Raw genomic sequence first — 25,452 nt, forward strand, 5'->3', positions numbered from 1 at the left:
CATATTCACCCTATATTATATTATAAATTTTGCAACATTTACAATTCACATTAAACATGAAAATACCACTAGATTGAGGTAACACAAAACTGCCCTGAAAAAGTTAATGTTATACTTTTTAAAATACACCAGTAAACACTCAGCTTTGGCAGCCATTAAAAAAAAAAAACTAAAACTAAAATAAAAACTAACTAAACTAAAGCTACAAAACACTGAGAAAATGGAAACGAAAATAAAACAGACAAACTGAAAAAACTGAATCTAAAATAGAAATTAAAACTAAATTAAAATTCCAAAACTATAATAACACTGGTTCATTCATACATATTGTTTGTGGAACTTTTATTTTGACAGCATAATACATATTACTCAGTAAGCCTGCTGACAATAATGGAGTTTTTTGAAATACAAGCTGTTTTCACAGTGTAAAAATGTACAAAATCATCAAATGTTTGCTGATATACATAACTGAATATGACTGCAACTGCAAGCGATAACAATTATCTGTATTTAGAAAAATCAATAAAACCTGTCATTCACTTCAGAAACCATACTCTCCACCGCCATGTTGAAAGTTTACGGCTCCTCCCATCTTGGAAACTCGGGTATCAACATTTTCCCAGTCATAATTACAACTTGACGGGTTGTTCATGTGCAACTTCCGAGTGAGAAACTCGTATTGACGATAATTCCGATAGAAAGTGAAGGCAGCATTAGAGCCCATAACTACAGGGTCACCCTCAAAATTACCATCACCATGACACAGACAAGCTCACGTTATCACAAAATCGCAAAAAAACTTACCGCAACGTGCTTTCTTAAGTTGGAGCTGTACTTTTAATATTGAAATATCCACTTGTCTTGGTGTCAAATGAAGGCATTGCGTGGCGAAAGTGTTTGTTTTGAGCGTTTGCTGCAGGAGTGATTAACTCGACTAGAGTGACAGCGCCGCTGTCGTAAGAGTCCCATTAAAAAAAAAAAAAAAAAAAAAAAAAAGAAACTCAAAAAATTACGCATTTAATAACACTTATTTAATTAAACCCAGTAATGTAACGACAGGGACGTCGCCCATTGTTTAAAAAAAAAAAAAAAAAAAAAAAATTCATTAGAAATTTACATGAGTAAAATGTACCCACAATTAAACATACTCAGAAAAGTAAATTTTTTCCAAAAAGTTACTCAAGTAAATGTAACAAAGTAAATGGAACATGTTACTACCCACCTCTGATAGAGTGTGAGTAGATGTGTCCAAATGTTTGACTGGTAGTATACAGTAAAAAAGTGCTGCAACTTAAGTTCCCTGCAGTTTGAGAATTTGTCTCAGCAAGCATTTTTCTGTTGTTAACTGTGTGTTTAGGACGTGTAGTTTTAGTTCAATTAAATTCAGTTGAGCCCCATGCTGGGAAAAACTGGCTTGAAACCGGTTTTCCTAAGGCTGTTATGTTGTAGAAATTACAACTGAAAGGGTTTTGCTATGACTGAATGTCTTAATGTTACTTTAAATGTGTCTTTTGTGGATTTATTTTTTTATTATACTGCAGTTGTAATCACAATTTATTTACATTTTGCCTAGGTACCTACTTAGGTAAGCAGTTTTATCCACTATAGACAATACAATTAGTGCTGTTAAAGCTGATGAGAAAATCCTGTTGAGATATCCGAAATGTCCTGTAATTCCTCGTCTGGTTTTTTTTAGGTCAGGTAGTGGCTGAGAGCATATGGTGAAGACCCTCTTAGAGAGGTATTACTGCATGGTAATCTGTGAAATAACACTGTCTGTTGAATTGCAGTGTTTTGTGTGCTGAGAACATTTGTTGTGCTATAATATCACTTCCTTTATTCTTCCCTTCACACGAAACATGTTTTTCTTATCAATGTCAACAACAGTCTGTTTTTATCACATTATATTTTCCTGTAGAGAAATTACCATGGCAAACATAGTTTCAACCAAAATAAAGTTACTAAAGTCATTGCTACTACTATAAAACCATGAGTAGAAAGGGAATGTTCATCATGACAAACTTTGAATGTTGGCTTGGCAAAGCATTTTCCGATTTTTTTTTAATTTTTTTTTTAAAAGCCTGATGCACTGTGCTGAGCTTTGTGGATGTAGTTTTAAAGCTCTAGGCTTTAAAACTAATTCTGACTGATTTAGAGTCCGAATTTTTGGTCTTGGTTTAGGGATAAAAAATAAAAAAAAACCTAACCTAAGTTTGTACAATTACAGTATCTTGGCTTTGTCAAGCCATCATAATAAATCAGTATGTTATCGCCTTCAAATAGTGTAAGGAGCTTTCAGGACTACCACCCCTTGAGTCATGAGTTCGAATCCAGGGTGTGCTGAGTGACTCCAGCTAGGTTTCCTAAGCAACCAAATTGGCCCAGTTGCTAGGGAGGATAGAGTCACATGGGGTAACCTCCTCATGGTCACTATAATGTGGTTCTCGCTCTCAGTGGGGTGTGTGGTGAGTTGTGCGTGGATGCCGTGGAGAATAGCGTGTGCCTCCACATGCGCTACGTCTCCGCGGTAACGCGCTCAACAAGCCATGTGATAAGATGCGTGGATTGATGGTCTCAGACATGGAGGCAACTGAGATTCGTCCTCCGCCACCCGGATTGAGGCGAGTCACTATGCCACCGCGAGGACTTTGAGCGCATTGGGAATTGGGCGTTCCAAATTGGGGAGAAAAGGGGAGAAAAAAAAAGAAGCTTTCAGAACACCAAGTTACCAAAGTTTTACTGTAATACAGGTCCGCGCTGTCATGAATAGCCTGGAAATATTAGGGAATTGTAATATTGTGTTTTCCAGGCCTGAAAATGTCATAAAATCTCAAAAGTCATGGAAATTTCTATAGAGAATTATATATATTTCAAGTTTTTCTAGTATTTAAAATATTTCAATAAGTATGTATTGCTCTTGTATAGGGTTAAACTTGCTTGAAAGCTTTAGTGATGTCCAGTTTATCAATGAATTGTTCTTTTGAGTCAGTTCTTTTCAGTGGATAAGTAGAAATGTTTCACAAATTGGTCTAAAAGTTTCATTATCAAATTGTTCTGGAAATTTGTTGTGGAAACCCTGGTAATAGCAATAACAGTAGTAATATGGTATTTTGGCAGAAACTTTAATTGTCATAGTACATTTTTGTAAGAGTTGTCTCTTACCATAAAACCATGTATTCACTACCATAAAACATAGATTTTGTCAACTGCTTAACAACTGAAAAATGACTTAAAGTTCACCTTAGTCCTCAGTCAAGCCTTAAATAAGTAGATTTTTCTACATCAAATACCTTTACAGTTATCGTTCCATACACAGCGCATGAAACAGTCAAGGTTTCTAAATGGGTCATTTGCTTGTTTGAGGCAAGTACTGGGTACTGACCCGAGTCAAAATTTTAGTGTTTGGGTGTAGCTGATATTTGAGTCAATGTTTGGATTTGGTGAAGATGCAAAGCCATTTAGACACAAAAGACATTGTGTTGTTGTGAGCATGCCTGGATCTAATTAAATGCATTTAGCTTATGTGTCAGCAGTAGCCTGAAGGTCAACCCCAGCCGTGCGGCAATAGCTGCACAAGAAACTTGAACCTCCTCCGACTTCATACTCGACTACAACCGCCCCTTTTCACCTCTACATGACAAAGTCCTGCACAACTCCACTGTTCCTCCCTCTCGCCCCCTTCCTGACTCTCCTGTTGCATTTGAATGTGAAAAGTCTCTTATGTGGCTGGGGGAGGGGGTGTAATTAGCGTTAGCAGAGGGCTAATGCTATCATACTGCTTGAACTGGATTGGGGTGATCTGGGTACAGGTCTGGGGTCCTGGAAAGACCCATATGTATGTTCCTACAAAATCAATCAGTATTATTGAATAAAAACCTGACTCAGGCAAATTGGCACTCTAGAGGTGGCGACTATGGGAGTGGGATTTAAAATGGATTTTAGGAATCATTTTTATCTCCAATTTCGAGATTATCCCCTTTCTGTATTTAATAATATATAATAACTTTATATATATTGAACCTTTCAAACAGTATAGCAGACTCTTACAAAAACTTACTGTTGCATTACCATGGTTCATTGATGTTATTTAATGGCATTACCATGCCCTATTATTTAGGGAATTTATTAGTATTTGGTATGTTGCCATTTTGGTTTAATGACAGCATGCACTCTAGCTGGCATGTACTCCACAAGCTTGTGTAAAACCTGATGAGAATGTTCGAGATTGTTTCAAAGAGCATTTTTTAAGAATTTTGAGAATGTTGCAAAGAGCATCTTGTGTGCTTCAATGGAAGCAATAAAATCTGACTATTTGTAAAAAGAGTTAATATGGTCACTGTCACAAATTTTCATTTATTTGATTAGCAAACTTGTAATAGTAGTGGTTGGAACCGAGAACCGGTTAATTTTAACTTTTTTTTAAATACTTAAACCGCATGATTTTCATGACCTTTGGTTCAGTTCTGTTTGGTAACAGTTCTCACATGTGCAATTTTCCGCCAATACGTGTCAAACACAGTACTAATACACTGACAGTTTTGAGCCCCACTGTACTTGTTTGATATTCATAAACCATGTTGTTCTAATGGTAATGTTATGAATACCATGGTATTACTGTCATGATATTTTTTTATGTAATAATATTAGGAATGCACCAATGTATCGGCTTTTTTTTATCAGTCAGTTATTGACCAAATTAAAACCATTGCAAATTGGTTATACAGTAAACATGAAAACACTGATATGAAAAAAAAAAAACAATGGTTTATTTTTAATTAACTAGTAACACGCTTTGTAAAAACTCTGTGAATTAAAATGCACAATCCAGAAATAATAATAGCCACAATATGTAGAAGGGTTGGCACTCCTAAGAACATGTAATATTTTTTTTCTTTCTCGTTCTTACAATGCAGAAAAACCACCATAAACGAATGTGACAGTTGTGAAAGAGGTACTTAACTATAGGCTACATGATGAAGGAAACCATCTAAACCGCTTTGAAACCAGCAGACTTTGAATTCTGAGACATCAATATTATATCTGTTAATTTTGCATGATTGACTGAATTAAGATTGAAATCGCAATATGGCCTTGTGCGATTACTAAACCTTAAAAGACTACTTTTTAAGTCTGCAGTTTTTATAGTCTGCATTCAGCGCTTCAGTCAGTGCTGTGTGAGCAAGTGGCGCTCTCTAGCGGTCTTGATGGTATTATCCATTATCTATTATACCACTATAATACAGAATTTAAAAGGAGGTTTTGTTCCTTTGGTTAAAATTTTTTATTTTTCTATGATGTGGTTGACATTTTCGTAGAATTGCCCAACATATGCATAGTAAGAATTTGTAATCATATACCAGTTCAATGTTTTAAAATTAGAGCTGTCAAAATTAACGCGTTAACGTATGCGATTGAGTTTAACACGTACATTTTTCTTAATCACGATTAACGCATTTACCATTAATACAGCATATATGCTGGTGTGAAGGGCGGGACCTTTGTAATCCACCCAGAGTCATTACACTTACACAGACACCACAGCGCCAGAGCCCTTCTACCAAGAGAGCCTTCAAGCTTAGCATAAAATAGCATAACGCGGCGGTCCCATAGGCATTCTATGGGTGGTTGTAAAACACTAGTTGACTGTCACGCTCTCTCTTATGATAGAGCCGCGGAGATTATCTCAGTAAATAAAAGAGTCTCTGGCAGCGCATCCCTGTCAGTGATTAAATAATGAAGAAAGTAGCTGTTAGCACTATTTTATGTACAAAACAAGCCCAGATGAGACTTGTGATAGAAAACAAGTATTTTTCAGCCTATGTAAGCCGTATTTTAATTACCTCCAGAAACGCATCAAATCTTAACTATCACCAAAACGCAGAATGAGACGTGTTTGTTTGCAAGCGCTTTTCATGGTGTTTTCAAAGCGGCACTCGACACTGGTGTTGATGATCTGACATGAATCATGAACGCAGCTTTACGATTGCTGTAGCAAAGTGTATAGCCACAGTCTACTGGCAGAATAATATTGTGGAGGATATGAATTTAATAGATTTAATGCCCATTGCAATGAATATGCAACCTATGTGGGGAGACTGTTCTTTCAATTAGTCAATCTCCCATTTAGACTTTGGGAAACATTTAATGTGACTTGTATTGGTGCTATTTTAGTGCATTTCTACCTGTATTGTAGAAGACTTTGTTTGAAAAATGTTAATAAAGCACTATATTGCTACATATTTTTTTTTTACAAAATAACCTTTTTTATATATCAACTATCATATTTATATCTATCATTATTTTTGTCATTTTTATCTTTTTATCTTTTATTTATCTTTGTTTGTGTCTCTCATTAAAATTTTGTCCTGTCGTGTGTTCAACAGATCCAATCCATGTTCAATGGAAATTATTTATTGTTAGAAGAGTTAAATGCTTAAATAATATGGTACTTTTTGTAAAGGGGGTATAATGGTTATAAAAATAAAACAACAAAAAACAGAGTTTAAATTGCATATTAAAACATTAAACAAGGCATTAGCAAAACAGGTTTTGTTTACTGGTAAATGGAAGATTATTGAAATATATTTTTTAAACTGTACTGGCTTCAGTTCTTCAGTTTTCAAATGTACAAATATGGATATTTATGCACATTATAAGTGTAAAAAAAAATCTCATGTGGCTGTATCTCATGGGTATCTCACAACAGTACTAGGTGGCGAATTCGTACGAAATCGTACAAGTTATACACCCACCAATGAGAGAAGACTCCCTTGTGTCCTTGTAGTTCCTGATGTGGCGTTTGTTCCGTATTAATCCAAAATTGTGGATTTCTAACTTAAACCCCTAACCCAAACCCCATACCTAAACCTAAACATAGTGTAACACCTTACCCTACCCAGAGCATAAATATAACCATGGTGTGTTATACGGAAGAAAGCGAACGCATGTTTGTAAAGTATATTTGATTGGTTAATGTATAAGTCATACGTTTTTGTACAAATGAAGTCGTACAAATTGGTACAAATTCGCCACTTCGTAGTATTGAGACTATCTTGGCCTGTATATAATTGGAATATAGAGAATGGATAATAAACACAATTTTACACAAGATTAGCTGCTGTAACTGTTCAAACTTAGCATTCTTTGACAACATAACAGCTCAATATAACTTTGACAGTGCATGCACTTCTGCTGACTTTGAAAGAAACAAGCGATAGAAAGCTAGAGCAAGAGAGAGGGAGGGGGCTTGCATTGTTCAGCAGGAGGCTAAAATAGGGCTATCAGTTCCACTCAGATAACCCCCGTATTGCCATTGGCCCTCCGGCCACACTGTGACCCTGGGGCCTGAACTCAGCAGTCATGTGACCAGGCTGAAACTGACCAGCAGGGCTGAAGCTGTGAGAGCGATCAGTAAGAGTCAGAACAGAGAGGAGGAAGGAGAGAGACAGAGAAGAGCAAAAAGAGAAAGAGAAATGAGGCCTACAATGTTCCTGAGAAGGATATGTGTATGAATGGATGACAGGGAGACCAGGAGAGACATGCGATGGATTCGTGGGAAGGTAAGGAAAGACAAAAGACAGGAATGGTGGTTTTACTAGATCAGAGACCACATTTAATGTTGATGTGTGATTGTATGCAGGACTGTTTAAATGAGATCCAGTATGAACTGGCATCAGATCAGTTACAAAAAGAAAAAAAAACTTTGATTAAAGGGTAATTGTGTATCCAATGCATAGCCAATGGCAAAATAGGTCCTAACCTATTATTCGTGATAAATGAAGATCCTGCATTAGTCGTGTTGATGTCAGAGATCGATTATGAAAGGTAGACTGTATACCTGCTAAAGCTAACAGCTGTTGGGAGGGTTTGACTGGACATTTTGATTTTTATCATTGTATCCAGAATATTTTGCTTCTCGAATCCCTGAATTCCTGTTTATCCGTGAATACAGTGTTTTTAAAAGCCAGGGGAGTGGGGAGCATTTATAGTGAAACATCATTAATATTTCATTCAGATATAAAAAGGCAAAATATTTATGTACCATCCTAGAACAAGTTCACACCGTATTTTCATTACGTTTTAATCCTTTTCCTCTTTTTGTTTTGTCACAGAATTTCATGGCCAGTTTTATAAAGCAGTGTTGTTTTGCTTTGTGACTGCAACTGGTTTATCGTAAATAATTTGTTTATGGACTGCATGTTTTGTGTATTGCGTAAAGTGTTGCAATGCACATACAGAGTCACAGACAAATTTATTTTGTGTCACAAAAGATTTTGCTACACACTGTATTTTGCTTATTTTATGTAACACACTATCGTCCACCCATATTGCATATCTGATGTAGTTTTTTTTTTAATAGTTCACACAGTTGTTTAGCGACTCATGGATTTGTTTAGTTAGTTTATGGTGATAGTGTGCATACTGTGGTATGCAGGCTGTGGCCCATCTGGAAAAGGTTTTCTGGGCTGAACGGGCAGCTGTCTTCATGTAATGCCGAGCGGGGGTCAGCATGGCTCCACGCTCATCTGGTTAAACCCCCGATACACACACACACACACACACAACCCCCACGCCCCCTGCATGGGTTTATAACTGTAGCCCAAACTTCACCCCTCAGTGCACTAGATTTTATCAGTTTAGCCACATAATTGTATCTCAGTTGGCTTTGTATTGATGATAGACCTTTTTTTGGTGCAAAACCAATCAGTTTGGTTTCACTCAATCGAGAAAACACTTTATAATATAAAACAACTCTCAGCTTTCTTCAAGACAGTCTTTTCTTAATGTTTGTAAGTGGTCATTAGGTGCCCTTGGACCTTGACACTAAACCCTTCAGCAACCCCTTGACAAAACTAGTGTTTTAAAATCAAAATCTTTCACTGTTTGTCCTCACAAAATGGCTGTATGCACCTCTGTCAAGCAAGATGCGTTCATTAATGCTTGTTTTCATACTTTGTTCATGCTCATTTATTTATCAAAAAAAGATTTGCGAAGTGTGGACTGGAGTGTGGTGTTAAACATGGACATAAACATAGTGCTGGCTGCTGTGTAAATGTGATATTAGCTCTCTCTGCCGTGTGTTAGTTTTAAGCAGATTTTTAGCCGACTAATTACTTTCATCAAAAGCTGGTGTGAAAATGCACTCACATAATGATGAAAGGTGTGAACGGCTCTTAATTGTTGTTCTTTCAGCCTCTGCCTCATTTACTTATTTCATCTTCTTTCACAGAATCGCCTTTTGATAAGTTAATGCCTTTCAGGAAGAATGTGATCTGAACTTCACATGCCTCAAATGTTTCAAATAGTTGAGCACAGAGGACTCCGATGGCTACTGTAAAATACCTCTGAGTCCTCATAGCTCACATTTCTGCATATATTTTTAAAAATGTTTCAGGTAATTTTAAACAGCTTAGCTAAAATAGGATCTTTACACATTTCTAGTCCAAATATACACACACTTTTATATAGAGTTATAGACTGAAATATTGGTTAGGCCAATTTGATAACCAGTTTTGGCCAATTTTAGCCAACACATTGGGCGATAATCATGACGGCTTGGAAGATTACATTTTCAGTTGTTAGTTCCTAATTGTATCAATTCTAAAATTTACTGACAGCCTGGTTAATGGATAATGAAAATGTTCTGTTTTCAGTGTTTTAGTGAATTGTAAGTAAAAATTCTGTAAAATGTTCATTTGATTCCAGAAATTGAGTACATCTTATTTTCATTATGTATGTATTGCCATTTTATCAATCACTGACCACCTTGCTCTCTAAAAAAAAAAAAAAAAAAAAAAAAAAAACACATCGCTATTAGAGAGTAATGGGAATTATGAAAAACTAAAAAATTTAATGTCTATGTGCATTACGGTAATTTGGGGAGTGCACTTCCTAAATTGTTATGAAAATATCACAATGCAAAAAAATTAAAAAGGAATTAATGAGAATTCGAGAGAACACTTGATAAATTATTATGAAAATAAGGTAAATGCAAAAAAAATTTATGGGGAGTACACTTTCATAATTGTCATAAAAAATTATTTAGCAATGCAAAAATAAATGTCTGTGCGTGATGCGTTATGCTACTGAGAATCTGGGAATTGCACTTGCAAAATTTAAATTAAAATGTGCGCATTACGGTAATGAGAATTTGAGGAGCAAACTTGCTAAATTGTTATTGAAATAGTCACAATGCAAAAAATTTATGTCCATTCACATTACGGTAATAAGAAATTGGGGAGTGCACTTGCTAAATTATTAAAATATTGTCACAATGTAAAATGTATGTCTGTGCGTGATACGGTAATGAGAATTTGATAAGTGCACTTGCTAAATTGTATGAAAAGGGAATTATGAAAAACTCAAAAATGTAATGTCTGTGCGCATTACGGTAATAAGAATTTGGGGAGTGCACTTGCTAAATTGTTATGAAATGGGAATTACGAAAAACTAAAAATTGTAATGTCTGTGCACATTACCGTAATGAGAATTTGATATTACTCTTGTTAAATTATGAAAATAATCACAATGCAAAAACAATTCTGTATGCATTACGGGTATGGGAATTGGGAGAGTACACTTGCTTAATTTTTTTAAAAATAATGTCACAATGCAAAAAAAATGTCTTTACATTACAGTAATGAGAATTTGGGGAGTACACTTGCTAAATTGTATGAAAATAATGTCACAATGCAACAAAAAAAAAATATCTTCGCATTACAGTTATGAGAATTTGGGGAGTACATTTGCTTAATTGTCATGAGTGTTATTTTGAAATGCAAAACATCATCTGTGCGCGATAGGTTATGGTAATGAGAATTTGGGGAGTACACTTGCTAAATTGTATGAAAATAATGTCACAATGCAAAAAAAATAAAAAATATGTCTGTTCCCATTATGGTAATGAGAAATTAAGGAGTAAACTTGCTAAATTGCTATTAAAATATTCACAAAGCAAAAAAAAGAAAAAAAAATGCCTGGGCGCATTACGGTACTGAGAATTGGGGAGTACACTTGCTAAATTGTTATTAAAATATTCACAATGCAAAAAAATGTCTAGGCACATTGCGGTAATGTGAATTTGGGGAGTACACTTGCTAAATTGTATGAAAATATTGTCACAATGCAAAAAATAAATGTCCATATGTATTACGGTAGTAAGAATTTTAGGAGTACTCTTGCTAAATGTTGAAAGTAATGTCACACACTGCAAAAAAAAATTATGTCCATGTGCATTACAGTAAAGATCGATTTTTGGGGATTACACTTAATTGGTATGTAAATAATGTCCATGCCAAAAAATCTAGATTACTTTGTTTAAAAAAAGAGAAAATACTACTTCACTATTTTGTGAATTCTAAACAATTGATTTTTACAAAAGGCTTGCGGTGGCTCTAGGCAGCACGTGGAGAGCACTGTGGCTTTATGAATTCATTTGAATGTAACTTGATTGGAAAATGCCACAGTATTGTGCTTGAGGGTGAATATGTTCAAGGGTGGTATGTGAAAACACCATTGTGTATATGAGTGTGTGTGGGGGGGGGTGCTGAAAGGACACTGTACATGACTCCACCTCCTCTTAATCCCATTCTCCTGTTGCCCATCTTCTCTATTATTGTTTCCGACAGAAGGGGGTGAGCTCTGAGGGTCTTCACTCATCACACTGTCTCTCTTTCCTTATGCCTTCTGTTTCTTCTTCCTCTTCCCTTTCTCTCCTCTCTGCCACTTCGTTTTTTCATTCATTTTACCCTCAGCTCCATTCGTCACTCTTCCAGGCAGGAAGTCACCTCTCTGGTGGGGTGAGGAGGGAGGGGGGTAGGGAAGGGTCGTTCAGAGCTTAGGAGTGTTTGTGTGTGTGTTTGTTTGCACATACACACGGGGGAGGGGACTTTAAGCTATGTGAAGATCAATAGCAGTAGAGGATGTCAGGCAGTAGAGGTTCAGCAATTCTGGTCTAAATTTAGTCTCAAATCATACCTGTTTAAGATGTGGCCTTTCCAACCACAAACAAATTAGACTGTATCTATATGTACTTCACTAAATCAAAACATACTTTGCGAAGGTCAACTAGGAGACTATGATGCGGATTCAAAAATTATTATTGCTAATATTCTGTATAACTTGTCATTGCTGATGTCTTCATTGATTTATCGTTGTATCTATTCATATTCTCAAATGAGGGCCGTACAATAGATGAAACCTTCATTAAGGTCTTCTCTGGTTTGAGACATTCCTGTTAATCTTACTTAAATAACAAGATCACATTTCTTTTTAGAAAGCAAAGGTAACACTTTACAATATGGCTGCATTTGTTAACATTATCATGAAATAACAATGAATAATAAACAATGTTTACAGCATTTATTAATCTTTGTTCATGGTAATTTATGAAAATACAATTGTTCATTGCTAGCTCATGTTAGTTCATATTGCATAACCTAATGCGATCTTCAATTGAACATTCTCAATATCGATTCTCAAATCCCAAGACTGATCTTTTACTCAATGGGCAACCCTACACTACAATGAGAGGAAATCACTTGCATTTGCAACCAAATTTCGCACTATGCGACTAAAATTTGTATATCTGGCAACTGGCTGGTAAATGTTCAGATTTCACTCACTAGTAATTGTGTAATATAGTGGCAGAGTATTCCGTGTAATGTGTGTCCAAAGACGAGATCCACGCGACTCATTTTTCAGTGAATAATGTCTCTTTTAATACCCTTTCTGTTCTTTACAGTCAGTTGTTGATCAAAAACAAAAAATAGACATTTAATTCTAATCATGCGTAGCATGTTTAAAATAAATAAATAAATGAACAAATGAATGCAGAGTTCATCTTTTGGCTTTCATAATATTCTTTTGGTTGCTTAATTATTATTATTATTTTTTTTCTCCCCTTTTCTCCCCAATTTGGAATGCCCATTTCCCAATGCGCTCTAGGTCCTCGTGGTGGCGTAGTGACTCACTTCAATCCGGGTGGCGGAGGACGAATCTCATTTGCCTCAATCAGCGCATCTTATCACGTGGCTTGTTGAGCTCGTTACCGCGGAGACCTAGCGCGTGTGGAGGCTTCACACTATTCTCCGCAGCATCCGCACACAACTCACCACATGCCCCATCGAGTGCGAGAACCACATTATAGCGACCACAATGAGGTTAACCCAATGTGACTCTACCCACCCTAGCAACCGGGCCAATTGGTTGCTTAGGAAGCCTGACTGGAGTCACTCACCGTGCCCTGGATTCATTTCGTGCTTAATTTTGAGGTGGTGAAACAGATGTCGCACCTGTTTTAATAACAAGCTCCTCTTCATTTTCTTGACCTGTTTGGGAGTCGTCCTGTTCTGTGGAGATTTCGTTCTCCATTTGGGGTTTTCCTGGGTCAAAAATGATTGAGTGGCAACCTCACGCCGAGCTCTCCTGTCACTGGAGCACAAATATCAAAAAGCCTGCTTGATTTGTGAGCACTTCGGAGCTCAGAGACAGCACGCACCAGTCACGTGAAACAGTCATTTGTCAGATGAGAAGAATATTTAGCACTATTAAAGCGGCAAAAGCACGATGAAGGTAATTAAATTTGCTTGGGCAGGCACAGAAAAATTTTCAATCCCGGAAAAACCCTGTCCATGTTTCGTCAATTCTCTGTCTTACATGAAGCCCTGCCCACTGATGGATAAGCCTACACTGCGCACATGGATATTTACATATCGCAATTTACACAATATAGCAACATCTCTATCGGCTGACACTTTATATCTTCACCACGATATATATCATTGTATTGACCAGCCTTAATATATGCAATATAATATCATATTTATTGATTTAGTTCATGGATTTGTTCATTTTTAAAAGCAAAAATGTGGCCAAAATGATAATAACTAATAAAATAAAAATAGTAAAATGAATATTTTCATAATGTACCTAGTTAGAGAATTTCTGTCATATGTAAGCAAAGGAATGTTCTAACTGAAATATACCCATATGAATCGATATCGAATCGAATGGAATCGAGAGCTTGAGAATCTGAATCGAATTAGGAAATCTGTATCAATACCCAGCCCCAATTGTTAGTTCATGTTAACTAATATAGTTAACTAATGTAAACAAAAAGTGTTAATGTAAAAAAAAAAAGTAGCTTAATGTAAAAATTTTATTGTGATCTTTTGACTTGTCCTTGATTGTTGTTTGTCTAAACTCAGCTATTAAAGGCATAGTTCACCCAAAAATGAAAGTTCTGAAAATCATTCACTCGCCCTCACATTGTTCCATACCAATATGACTTTATTTCTTCCTTGAAACACAAAAGGATGGAATGTTAGGGAGTGACAGCAGCAGTCACCATTCACTTTCATTGCATCTTTTTTTCCATACAATACAATGAAAGTGAATGGTGACTGAGGCTGCCATTTTTCCCTAACATCTCCTTTTGTTTTCCATGGAAGAAGTCATACAATGTTTGAAACAACATTTTTTGGGAACTATCCCTTTAATGTATCCACTTTAAATTTGCTTATGAATGATTTGTTAAAATCGCAGTCTTATAACAAAAGATCCCAAATTGCGGAGCCCTCGACTGTGTTAGTTTGTCATTCAACCCCATAATTAATGTTTTAAGATAATGAGAGGCTTGCAAAGAGGGGGATTGTTTGGATCTCAGATCTGGTGAGCTAAGAAAAACATCTGCTGATGGGAGATCAATAGGGCCCGGTGTCTTGTGTAATGTTTGCAAATATTTCAGGTTTTTTTGTGTGTGTGATTTATCTGCCTTTATTGATTTTGTAAATCTAACTATAGACGTTACTGAGAGGCCAACAATGCCGTGGATGTTGAAATCTAGCAATGTGGATGAACGTGTCAATATTCTGATGTAACTTCGCTCCTCTGTGCCTCTCTAATGCCGTTTTGCTGCAAGCTCCCAATTTTCACTGTTTCATCAGTGTTTCAGATAATTGGCCCTCTGGTGTTTTCAAGGAGCTTTATGTAGCCCCAATGAGGTCAGTTGTTTTTGTTAGTGCAATTAACCTTTAATAAAATCTGTAAAAGGTCTGGATTTTGAACATTTAAATGTTATGATGTAAAATGAGACATACTCTTCATTCAAACTGTTATGCTGACAGTATCATTTGTAATGGAAATCCTGTAATGCATCAGAAAAATCTAAAGTAGAAGAATTTTCAAAAGGGGAATCCCAATGTAATTTGCAATGAAAAAAAAAACTGTATTAAATTAGAAAACTGCAAAATAGAGGAGGCCTCAGACTTTTGGATCACACTGTATAATGCCTGCATATATCTGGTTTTTAGTGTGTGGCTTACATCTGCAGAAATGAGATCAGATTTAAGTCAAACCTTTGAATGGACAGTTGTTAAACACTTCAAGATGCATTTGCATGAAGCACAAAGCTTTTCTTAGAACTACAGGATTAATTTGGTAAGCAGTAAGCAAGCAGAATCGTTTGCTTTACATTAAGATTGAGCCTCCGTGTAATTACCAAATGCTAATTCCTGGGTTCTTGTAATGGTTATGAGATTACTACAGTGGTACAGGTCAAAGGGGGAGGGTGAAGAGTGTATTCTCATTCATTTGCTCTTTCATGCTTTGGTTTTGAGAAAAGCTGAGCTAGCCATGACTCTGAAAGTGTGTGGAGCTCAGAGGATTAGCATAAAACTATCCTGGCTACAGAGGTGGTAAGCGCAAAGGGACAATTGGAATGGGATCGGTGGGTACTCAATCCGGATAAAGAACAACCTACGATTTAACTGGCATGTTTGTGATCTGCCACAGATCATTTTTTTGTACTGTACATGTATCGTAACTGCTGGTCTCACTCTCTACGAATAGGGTATGCACTTTTTTGTTGTTGTAGTGATTACTATTAGAGATGAATGAAGTGTTATCTAACATAAAATCGTCATAGTATGGCAAGTAGGTTGTTTTGAACGCATTAAATGTCAGCATGGCAGCAATACAAGTAAATAATCACGTTCCATTATTTAAATTTTTACACAAATTGTAGCGTTGACAGCATTCATTAAGCTCAACCATTTATTGTAAAAAATAATCTTTCTTTAAAGGAATAGTTCACCCAAAAATGAAAATTCCCTCATCATTTACTCACCCTCATGCCATCCCAGATGTGTATGACTTTCTTTCTTCAGCAGAAAACAAACAAAGAATATCAGAGCTCTGTAGGTCCTTAAAATTCAAGTGAATAGGTGCCAGATTTTTGAGGCTTCAAAAAGCACATATTGCCATCATAAAAGTAATCCATACGTCTCCAGTCTTCTGAAGCGAAATGCTAGGTTTGTAAGAAATAGGTCAATATTTAAATTATTTTTTTTTAATAAATGTTCGCTTCCAGCCAGCTCATTGACGAGGGTGGAGTTCAAACTGCCTCTCATGTGATGTAAGTGCTTAAGCCTCCTCTGCATAGATATTCATACGTAGATACCTTATTAGCAGCTGTTCCTATGGAATGCAATACTGTTTCCACACAAAAGCACTTTATGCAGCAGTCTGAGCAAGGAGCTCGGTCTGAGGCATCTCCTCCATTCACTTGCATTCAACTCTATTCAAACAGCTCTCTTTGTTGACCGTTCCAAGATGGCACCGCAGTCTATGTATCCAAATCAGCCAAATGAGGCATCTTAGTATGAATATGTATGCTGCTCTGTTGTAAACAACACTGCGCTTCCGTATTTTTTCGTATTTCACATGTCAGTTCTCGTGCTTTCATCACGTGAATGTTTGGTAAAAAAAAAAAGTTTTAAATATTGATCTATTCCATACACACTCCTTCCATTTCGCTTCAGAAGACATTCATTAATCCACTGGAGTCGTGTGGATTACTTTTACGATGGCTGTATGTGCTTTTTGGAGCTTCAAAAATTTGGCACCAATTCACTTTTATGGACCCACAGAGCTGAGACATTCTTCTAAAAATCTTTGTTTTTGTTCAGCAGAAGAAAGAAAGTGATACACATCTGGGATGGCATGAGGGTGAGTAAATGATGAGAGAATTTTCATTTATGGGTGAACTATCCCTTTAATTTTTAGGAAATATAAGTTCATTGTTAACCTACTAGGAGTATAACTATAAACCCCAAACCCCTACTGGGTGATTAATTTAGGCTGCAACCCTGTTAAGGCCAAAGTATACTTCGGTTGTCCGCAATGCTGAGCATATGCACCTGCCTTTGACTGTACTAGAAGTGTGTCACAAAGCATTTATACATCATTCATATTCACTCATGGTCAAAAGAGTATACTTTGATAGGCAATGTGGTCGACCGGACAGGATCCAATCCAGAACAATGTTTACACTGGCCTTAACTTGTACCCCAGTTACTCATTCTGCCATTGTGTTACCTCATTTCACTGACCATTTGATAAAAAATAAAGAATAATTGGGGGGAAAAAATCTAAACCCAATTTTGTACCATATTTGTGAAACTTGGAAGGAATTTGAATAATGTACTTGATTTATTGAGATTAGACTGGTGGCAAGTGTAGCACTTGCAAACATGGCAGAGAAAGGCATGCATATTGATAAAAAAAAAACAGAGAATATAGAGGGTGAAAAGAGGAATCCAGTTAAAGCAAGATAGTAGTGCTAGAAGAATGGAAAAGTACAGCAGAGCCCCCCACACGCTCAGCTGCGATTGATTGTAATGGAAATGAAAGACAAAGCCCTCTCTTTATCTTTCTCTCCCCATCCTCCGCCATCATCTGTCCTGTCCTACCATCCTCCGCTGCTTAACCACACACCTGCCCAGACAAATGGTGACTCTCATCCCAAAATTTTTTTAAATAAGAAATACACGCCCTTATAAAAAGTTACCATTGCAAATGTATTGTTAATAAGTTATATGTAACATATATAAAATGTTAAAATGTCATTTACACATATTTCAGATGTTCTCTTATAATTTAATTAATAAAAAAATCATATTAAATAATAAAATATGATTTTGATCTATTCGAGTTGTTCTATTTGTTAGGCCGTTCCTATTTTTTAAGTCTAACGTTCCATAAAGTGAGTTTCGGGTCAATTATTTACTTTTTGTTTGTTCAACTGTACTTTTCATTTGCCTTTGAACGGTCATAAAAGTCTTGGTGCTGATTTTTTGTGGTAGAGATGAAAGCATTTCATTAACGTGCTGATATCAGTGGCAGCAGTGTTCAAAACCACATGCTCTGCATTTCCTGCTTGTGGTAAAGTTTGGAATGATACCAACCCTGATCTCAGGGTAACAATGCAGGTTTTAATAGGTCCAGTGGGGGGTCTCAGCCCTGTGTGAGTGAGTGTGTGAGTGAGTGTGTGAGTGAGTGTGTGAGTGAGTGAGTGAGTGAGTGAGGGTGGGGGACACATAGAGGAAGGGCTCAAATCAAAGGTAAAACCTGACTTTTCATTCCACTAAACACATTTCAAGTTCCTCTCGCAACAGTTTTGCCCATATTTTCATGGGATTCACCCAGTTTTTATTGTTATTATTTTTATTTTACCATTTAAAAAAAAATTCAGAACTTGACAGTGGTCCCTCTTCCAGTTTTCCACGGGCAAAACGAGGCAGTGGGTCCCTCAAACTGAGTGGCAAGGCAGAATGAGACAGAGGCGGGTCGGTGTGAAGTGGCACTATGGGATCAAGTGTGTGAAGGTGTGAGAGAACTGCAGGTTTATAGGGTGGCCATGCACTTGAAAGAGAGCGCAACAAATTTAACCAATCAAAAAAGGCTGTGGTGTGAATAAAGGAAGCCAACATTGGATGCAGTGTATTCTCATTAAAAGGAAGTCAGTCATTTCACATTCACTGGTCAATAATTTATGTTTTCAAATGCATCCTGCATAACACAACATCTGCCAGGAATTCCAGGCAAATGGCTTGAAGTAACAAGGAAGGCTCAGTGTTACAGTACTGCATATGGGTGTCCTCGCCATTTGAGAAATATGCCACCAGAGTATAAAGTCACAACCAAAGTGTATGGAGAATGCAAACACAAATGAATCAGATTTTTGTGATCAATAGATATCAGGTTTATGGTGCCCAACACTGAAACCTGATATTCCTTTCTTATCTAATTTATATTAAGGTTATGCAAATGAATTAGCTTCTGCCATGAATGGATCCCTTGCAGTCTGGGAGGTCTATTTACTTAACGACCCTGAATTAAGACTAGCTGCTAAATGAGCTTGACTTAGACAAAACGGCTTGGGCTCAGTTAAATCAGGCTTAATGGATGTCAATCTGTGGTGGTCGCTTAATTGTCTTTACTATGGGTTGAATGTAAAGGCCCGGGTATACTTAATTTTACACAGTCAACCGCGTTGCCTTTCAAAGTATACTTTTGTGATCATGAGTAAATACGAATGTGTTCAATGCATGCGTTTTGTGCTGATTAAATTTAATTTTGTTTTCGGATTTATTACACTGTTACAGTAATTATCTGTTGAATGATAATGATAATAAATAAACCTGGCTGATTCAATTTTTTCTAAATTGAAAAAAGAATATAGATAAATTATCTTTTGAATTATTATTATTGATTTATTTTTAACTTCAAACAAAACAGCTTGTTTTTTGTTAATCCATTTGGTTTAAAAAAATAAATAAATTCAAAATCAGCTTGATTACTCATGTTTATTGCTCTTGCATATAAAATGACAATACAGCATGAGTGTTTGATTAGCACGTGTGGGTGAACCTGAAATGCAGTTCATCATACTGCAGTGTAATCGCTCTTGTTTCAAACAAGACAGATATATCTGATTTTTTTAAATTCCGGTTTTTAAATAAAATGAACAAATGAGAAGCCGCTTTCTCGTTTTTGCCTATATATTTTTAAATGAAAAACAATATTCAAAGCATAAATTATATTTTGTTTTCCGATTTCAAAAGGTGAATGGACATAATAGTCCAATATATTGTTTTGATTGTTCAAATTGGCTGATAACCGTTCCAACTTGGCCAATGGTTAATGCACTGGTTAATGCACATTTTGTCACATTATTCGAGAATTTTTAGTAAATATTGTATAAAATAAAAGTTAATTTCATTTCTGCATATGATTGTACATGTATATTGGTATTATATTGGCCATCATCACATATATAGATATCAGTTGACCAATACTAATGAATTTAATTAATTTGCTAAAAATATTCCCTATTCCCTAAAAGCTTAAAAGTTTAAATGAAACTTAGAAGAGTAGAATTTGTGTATCTACTCAATGGAGTTGACTTCTACATATTACACATGAGCAGTCTATGAACTCGTAATGCATCTGTTATAGCGATAGTAATGTCAGTGTCATTCAGATGGTAATACTGCAAAGCTTTTAGAAGCCTCCTATTCTCTATTTAACATATCAGTGAGAGCCTGTCCACATATTCCCTCCCAGTGTCTCTGAAAGAGATGGAGAGATGGACTGGAAGGGACTCAAGAGACCCACAGAGTGAGAAATGTATTTTTTGTGCATAATTATTACTATTGCTCATACTCAGGGTTTGCTGTTTGTTCCAATCCTTAATCCTAAGTATTAAAGGAATAGTTCATCCAAAAATGAAAATTCATTAATCATTTGCTCACCCTCATGCCATCCTAAATGTGTAAGACTTTCTCTCTTCTGCAGAACACAAATGAAGAATTTTAGAACTACATTACTGCTCTGTAGGTCCATACAATGCAAGTGAATGGTGATTGAAAATTTGAAGCTGAAAAAAGCACATAAACGCAGCATACAAGTAAGACTCCATTGGTTTAATCCATGTCTTCTGAAGTGATGTAATCTGTTTTGTATGAGAGCAGACCAAAATACATGTATAACTTTTTCACTATAAATCTCTGCAGTAGCCTTGGCGATCATGATTTTAAGCTCAATTACCTTCTAATCATGAATGTGCCTAGAGATCATTTTGGTCTGTTCTCACCCAAAACCAATTAGATCGCTTCATAAGATATGGATTAAATCACTGGAGTCATATGGATAACTTTTGTACTGCCTTTATGTGCTTTTTGCAGCTTTAAAATTTTGATCGCCATTCACTTGCATTGTATGGACCTACAGATCTGAGATATTCTTCTAAAATTCTTAATTTGTGTTCAACAGAAGAAAGTAAGTCATACACATCTGAGATGGCATGAGGTTGAGTAAATTATGAGAGAATTTTTATTTTTAGGTAAACTATCCCTTTAAACATGTGCAAGTGACTTGTCCTACAACATGCTCTGGACATGAATCTAGCATCACAATGGTGACTTTTGCACAAGTGTGAAAATATAAAAATATATAGTTTTTGTTGTTGTTTTACCCTTTTATGCTATACTAATTTCACTGCAGAAAAAAAACATGGGCTTTTTTCCCAGCATTCATCTCTCTGAAATCAGTCAAAACATTGTAAGTTTGCTTGAAGTCAAAATACGAACCTTTCAACTCTGCATCAGACTAAACATTGTCTGATTTTTTTTTTTTTTTTTTTTTTTTTTTTAATCCTTCTCTTAACACCCCTATAACCCTCAACTGTATCTGTGGACTGTTGACCCCTTCTTGGTTCAGAAAACCCGTCTGCTCCACAGAAATCATTGAAGCATCAGTGCTTTGAAAGCTCAACAGCAAAGCGGCAGAAAGAAAAGACAGCATTTGCACTGTAATCATACTGTCCTTTAGAGGAGTAAAAGGCATGTCAGATGTTATGAATGGCCTGTTCTTGACTCTGCTGTAATGACAGGCCTGTGGAACACCCTCTCTTATTGAGAAAGAAAAGGCGCTGGGCCATGACCCTGCTTTTATGACTTGACTCTCTGTTAATGGTCCACAGCCACGGCAGTTGACCCCGCCACATTCTCTGTTTTTTTTTTTTTTTTTTACTCTCTTTCATACAGCAATGATCTTTGTGTTTGACTTTTTATGTAGCAATATCCTGATGTTTCCACTTTTATAACCTGCTTATTTTTCATGGATAGATCTTTAACCTGACTCTGTCTATCCTCTTTACACAAATTGAAAGATCTGACATCTTATTTGCGCAGAGAAGTCAGATTATGTTTAGTAAAACCGCTTTGTTTGGATGGTTCAGTTCAATGAATTCAACGATTCATTGATTTATCACTCATGTTTCCACAAATATGCAATATTGTTGGTATATTTTCCACAGCTAAAATGTACAGTACATTTGAATATGTCTGTAACAAAAACCCAAAACAGTTCTTAAATAAAAAAGTAAAAAAAATTATAATAATAAAACTAAAATAAAAATAAAAAATATTGCTGTTTATAATTTGGTTCATTTGGCCGGTTTGTTCTGATGAATTCACCGATTTGTTGAGTCATCACAAAAAATTTATAAATATTTTGTTAAATGTCATTCAGTTCGTTCGGACAGTTTGTATCAATTAATTGACCAATACATTGAATCGTCACTCAAGTGAAATACATATTTAGTTGTATGCCACTCTTATTATAATTAAGGTCCATAGATTGTATGAAATATTGCATTATGATTGATCCTCGTAGTTTAGACATTTACATACTTGTTTTGAATCGGGTTGACCGAACATTAAAAAGATATGTACGAAAGAATGACTTATTTGCGGATTGGACATCACAACATCTTGATGACCATGTCCTTTATGATTTCACCTCATAGTTAGATTTTCAAACAAAGTGCTTATAGTTGAGTGATTTTCAGACTCTTTGTAAATCGGTTTGGCCGAATCATTGAAAAGAATTGTTTAAAAGTTCTCTGAAGTATGGTATATTAATATGTTTATTTATAGCAATTTAACTGGTTAACTCCTTTAATTGTTGTTTAAAAGATCTGGTATCAGGAGATCTTAATGACTGTTTTGTTACTGATTCCACACTCCGAACTCATTCTTGGCCTCTTTCAGTTCTCTTTGTGGGGTTTAGTTAGTCTTCTAAAGCAAAGGTGTTGTCTGTATTGGTTCATTAGGCAGCAGACAGGGGGGCCTGGGATCAGTGTTGGCTGATATCATAATTCTGACAGTGCGTGAGCAGGACAGAGGTTGGTGAGGGTGGAGGAAGGGAGGGTTAGTTTTTCCATTGCTCTTGGTTTGAACCCTTTATTCGCTAAGTCAGCCGTGATGCCACAGTAACGGTGAGCAAGCACATTCCTCTCACGGCCATACCATTCACGGTTACCATGGTGCCCATCCATCTGGTCAAGGATTCTGGTTTTGGACCGGGGGAGGGTGTTTGTGTTACAGTGTTTGTTTCTCTTAGTGTTGTGGGAATTGGGTCCTTTTCTTTCATTTAACATTAAGAATTAAACCCATGAGTTTCTTTAAGTCTGTGAATTTCCAAAACACCAAATAAAAACAACATTCACAATGCATTTAACTTTTGTAATTAAAGCATTATATCAATGACGTATGTCATATTTCTGGTTGAAACAGAATATTCTGCAGCAAATAATGTAGGGTGGCTTGATTTTATCCATTGAGATTTGATTGGATCATTAAAAGTAGGCTATTATATTATTGGTTAATATTTTTCCCCCTCCCACATGACCTTTGATACATTAACAAAAAATAACTACTTTCTTAAAAGGATAGTTTATCCAAAAATGAAAATTCTCATCATTTACTCACCCTCATGCCATCCCAGATGTGTATGACCTTCTTTCTTCTGCTGAACACAAATGAAGATTTTTAGAAGAATATCTCAGCTCTGTCGGTCCATGTAATGCGATTAAATGGTGACCAAAACTTTGAAGCTCCAAAAAGCACATAAAGGCAGCATAAAAGTAATCCATAAAATTGAAGTGGTTTAATCCATGTCTTCAGAAGCGATATGAAAGGTGTGGGTGAGAAATAGATCAATAATTAAGTCCTTTTTTACTATAAATTCTCTTCCCTGTGCAGTAGGTGGCGATATTCACAAAGAATGTGAATCGCAAAAACAAAAGAAGAATGTGAAAGTGGAAAGTTTATAGTAAAAAAGGACTTAAATATTGATCTGTTTGTCACCCACAACTATCATATCTCTTCTGAAGACATGGATTTAACCACTGGAGATGAATGGATTACTTGTAAGCTGTCTTTATGTGCTTTTTTGTAGCTTCAAAGTTTTGGATCCCATTCACTTGCATTGTGATGACCTACTAAAAATTGTTCTAAAATTTTCATTTCAGCAGAAGAAAGAAAGTCATACACATCTGGGATGGCATGAGGGTGAGTACATGATGAGAGAATTTAAATTATTGGGTGAACTGTCCCTTTAAGAGGAAAAAAAATATTGCATTTGAAAAATTTGTGCAGTAAAGAAAGTAGTACACAACCTAAAATGACAAATGCAATGCATTTAACTTTACATAATATTCAATGAGAAATAATAAAGACTTGCTTTTATCCATCAAGTTTTGATTGAAAGGTGAAAAGTAGGCTACTATAATATTATTGGTTATTACTTTTTTCCCCGCTCATACGGCCTTGATAACATCAGCAGGAACCATTTCTGAGGTGAAAAAAGTTATTACATGTTGTCTTATTGCAGTATGTATTCAGTACAAAATGAATACACAGTATAAAAGCAACTAATTGTCTAAATCATACAAAATATAATTTGATATATACAGTATTATGGCATTAATTCCTTTCTCTATATCTGTTTCTTACAGATGACCAGGCTGAGCAGCGCTCCTGTCTCATTTGTGGAGACCGCGCAACAGGACTGCACTATGGTATTATTTCCTGCGAGGGCTGCAAGGGCTTCTTCAAACGCAGCATCTGTAACAAACGAGTCTACCGATGCAGCCGCGATAAGAACTGCGAGATGTCGCGCAAACAACGCAACCGCTGCCAATACTGCAGGCTTCTCAAGTGCCTGCAGATGGGAATGAACCGCAAAGGTGAGAAAACCTGATAGATAATGGAGACGATACCAGCCCATGGTTTCTTTTGTCTTGTTTCCCAGTAAGAATATATAAAAATCCTTAAAACAAGATAAATACTGGCAGGTTTTATATGATTCTAGCGGCATCAATCTGGTTCAGATGGTTGATCAGCTGGACTACCAGCTGCTGGGGCCGAGATCAACCTGGTAGATCAATTTGGTGGGGACCTAGTTGAGCAGGATAACCATGTTCCAAAAGACAGCTTGACCACCTTAAACTGGTATCACCTGGTCACCAGCATATGTTGTGTTTTTAAACTGGTATGTGCTGGTTTGACCACTCTAACCTGCCTAGCCACAAACAACTGACCTGCTTACAATATTTTCAAAAGCAAGATCACATTAGCTGAACAGCAAAACCAGCAAAACCACCTTGCTCAATCAGCCTCACCTGCTTTGCTGTGCTTGTCCATTAGCTAGACCTGCACCAAACCAGCACTATCCAGCCTAGAGCTGCATTCAGCAGGGACATTTGATTGAGTTGGTGTTCACATGGTATAATAGACCAGCCACTTGTATTGTATCACTTTTCTT

At 36.2% G+C, this 25,452-nt stretch overlaps 1 protein-coding gene across 1 annotated transcript in view; it reads left to right on the forward strand.

The window, feature by feature from the left end:
- The window catches only part of nr6a1a (nuclear receptor subfamily 6, group A, member 1a), a 148,871-nt gene that overhangs the window by 103,895 nt on the left and 19,524 nt on the right, over positions 1-25,452 (forward strand). Inside the window, exon 2 of the mRNA XM_051654239.1 lies at positions 24,644-24,874. Within this exon, the coding sequence (XP_051510199.1) occupies positions 24,644-24,874 (231 nt within the window). The remainder of the gene's footprint in view (positions 1-24,643; positions 24,875-25,452) is intronic.

The sequence above is a fragment of the Myxocyprinus asiaticus genome, chromosome 24 (genome assembly GCF_019703515.2).
Source record: "Myxocyprinus asiaticus isolate MX2 ecotype Aquarium Trade chromosome 24, UBuf_Myxa_2, whole genome shotgun sequence".
Lineage (NCBI taxonomy): Eukaryota > Metazoa > Chordata > Actinopteri > Cypriniformes > Catostomidae > Myxocyprinus > Myxocyprinus asiaticus.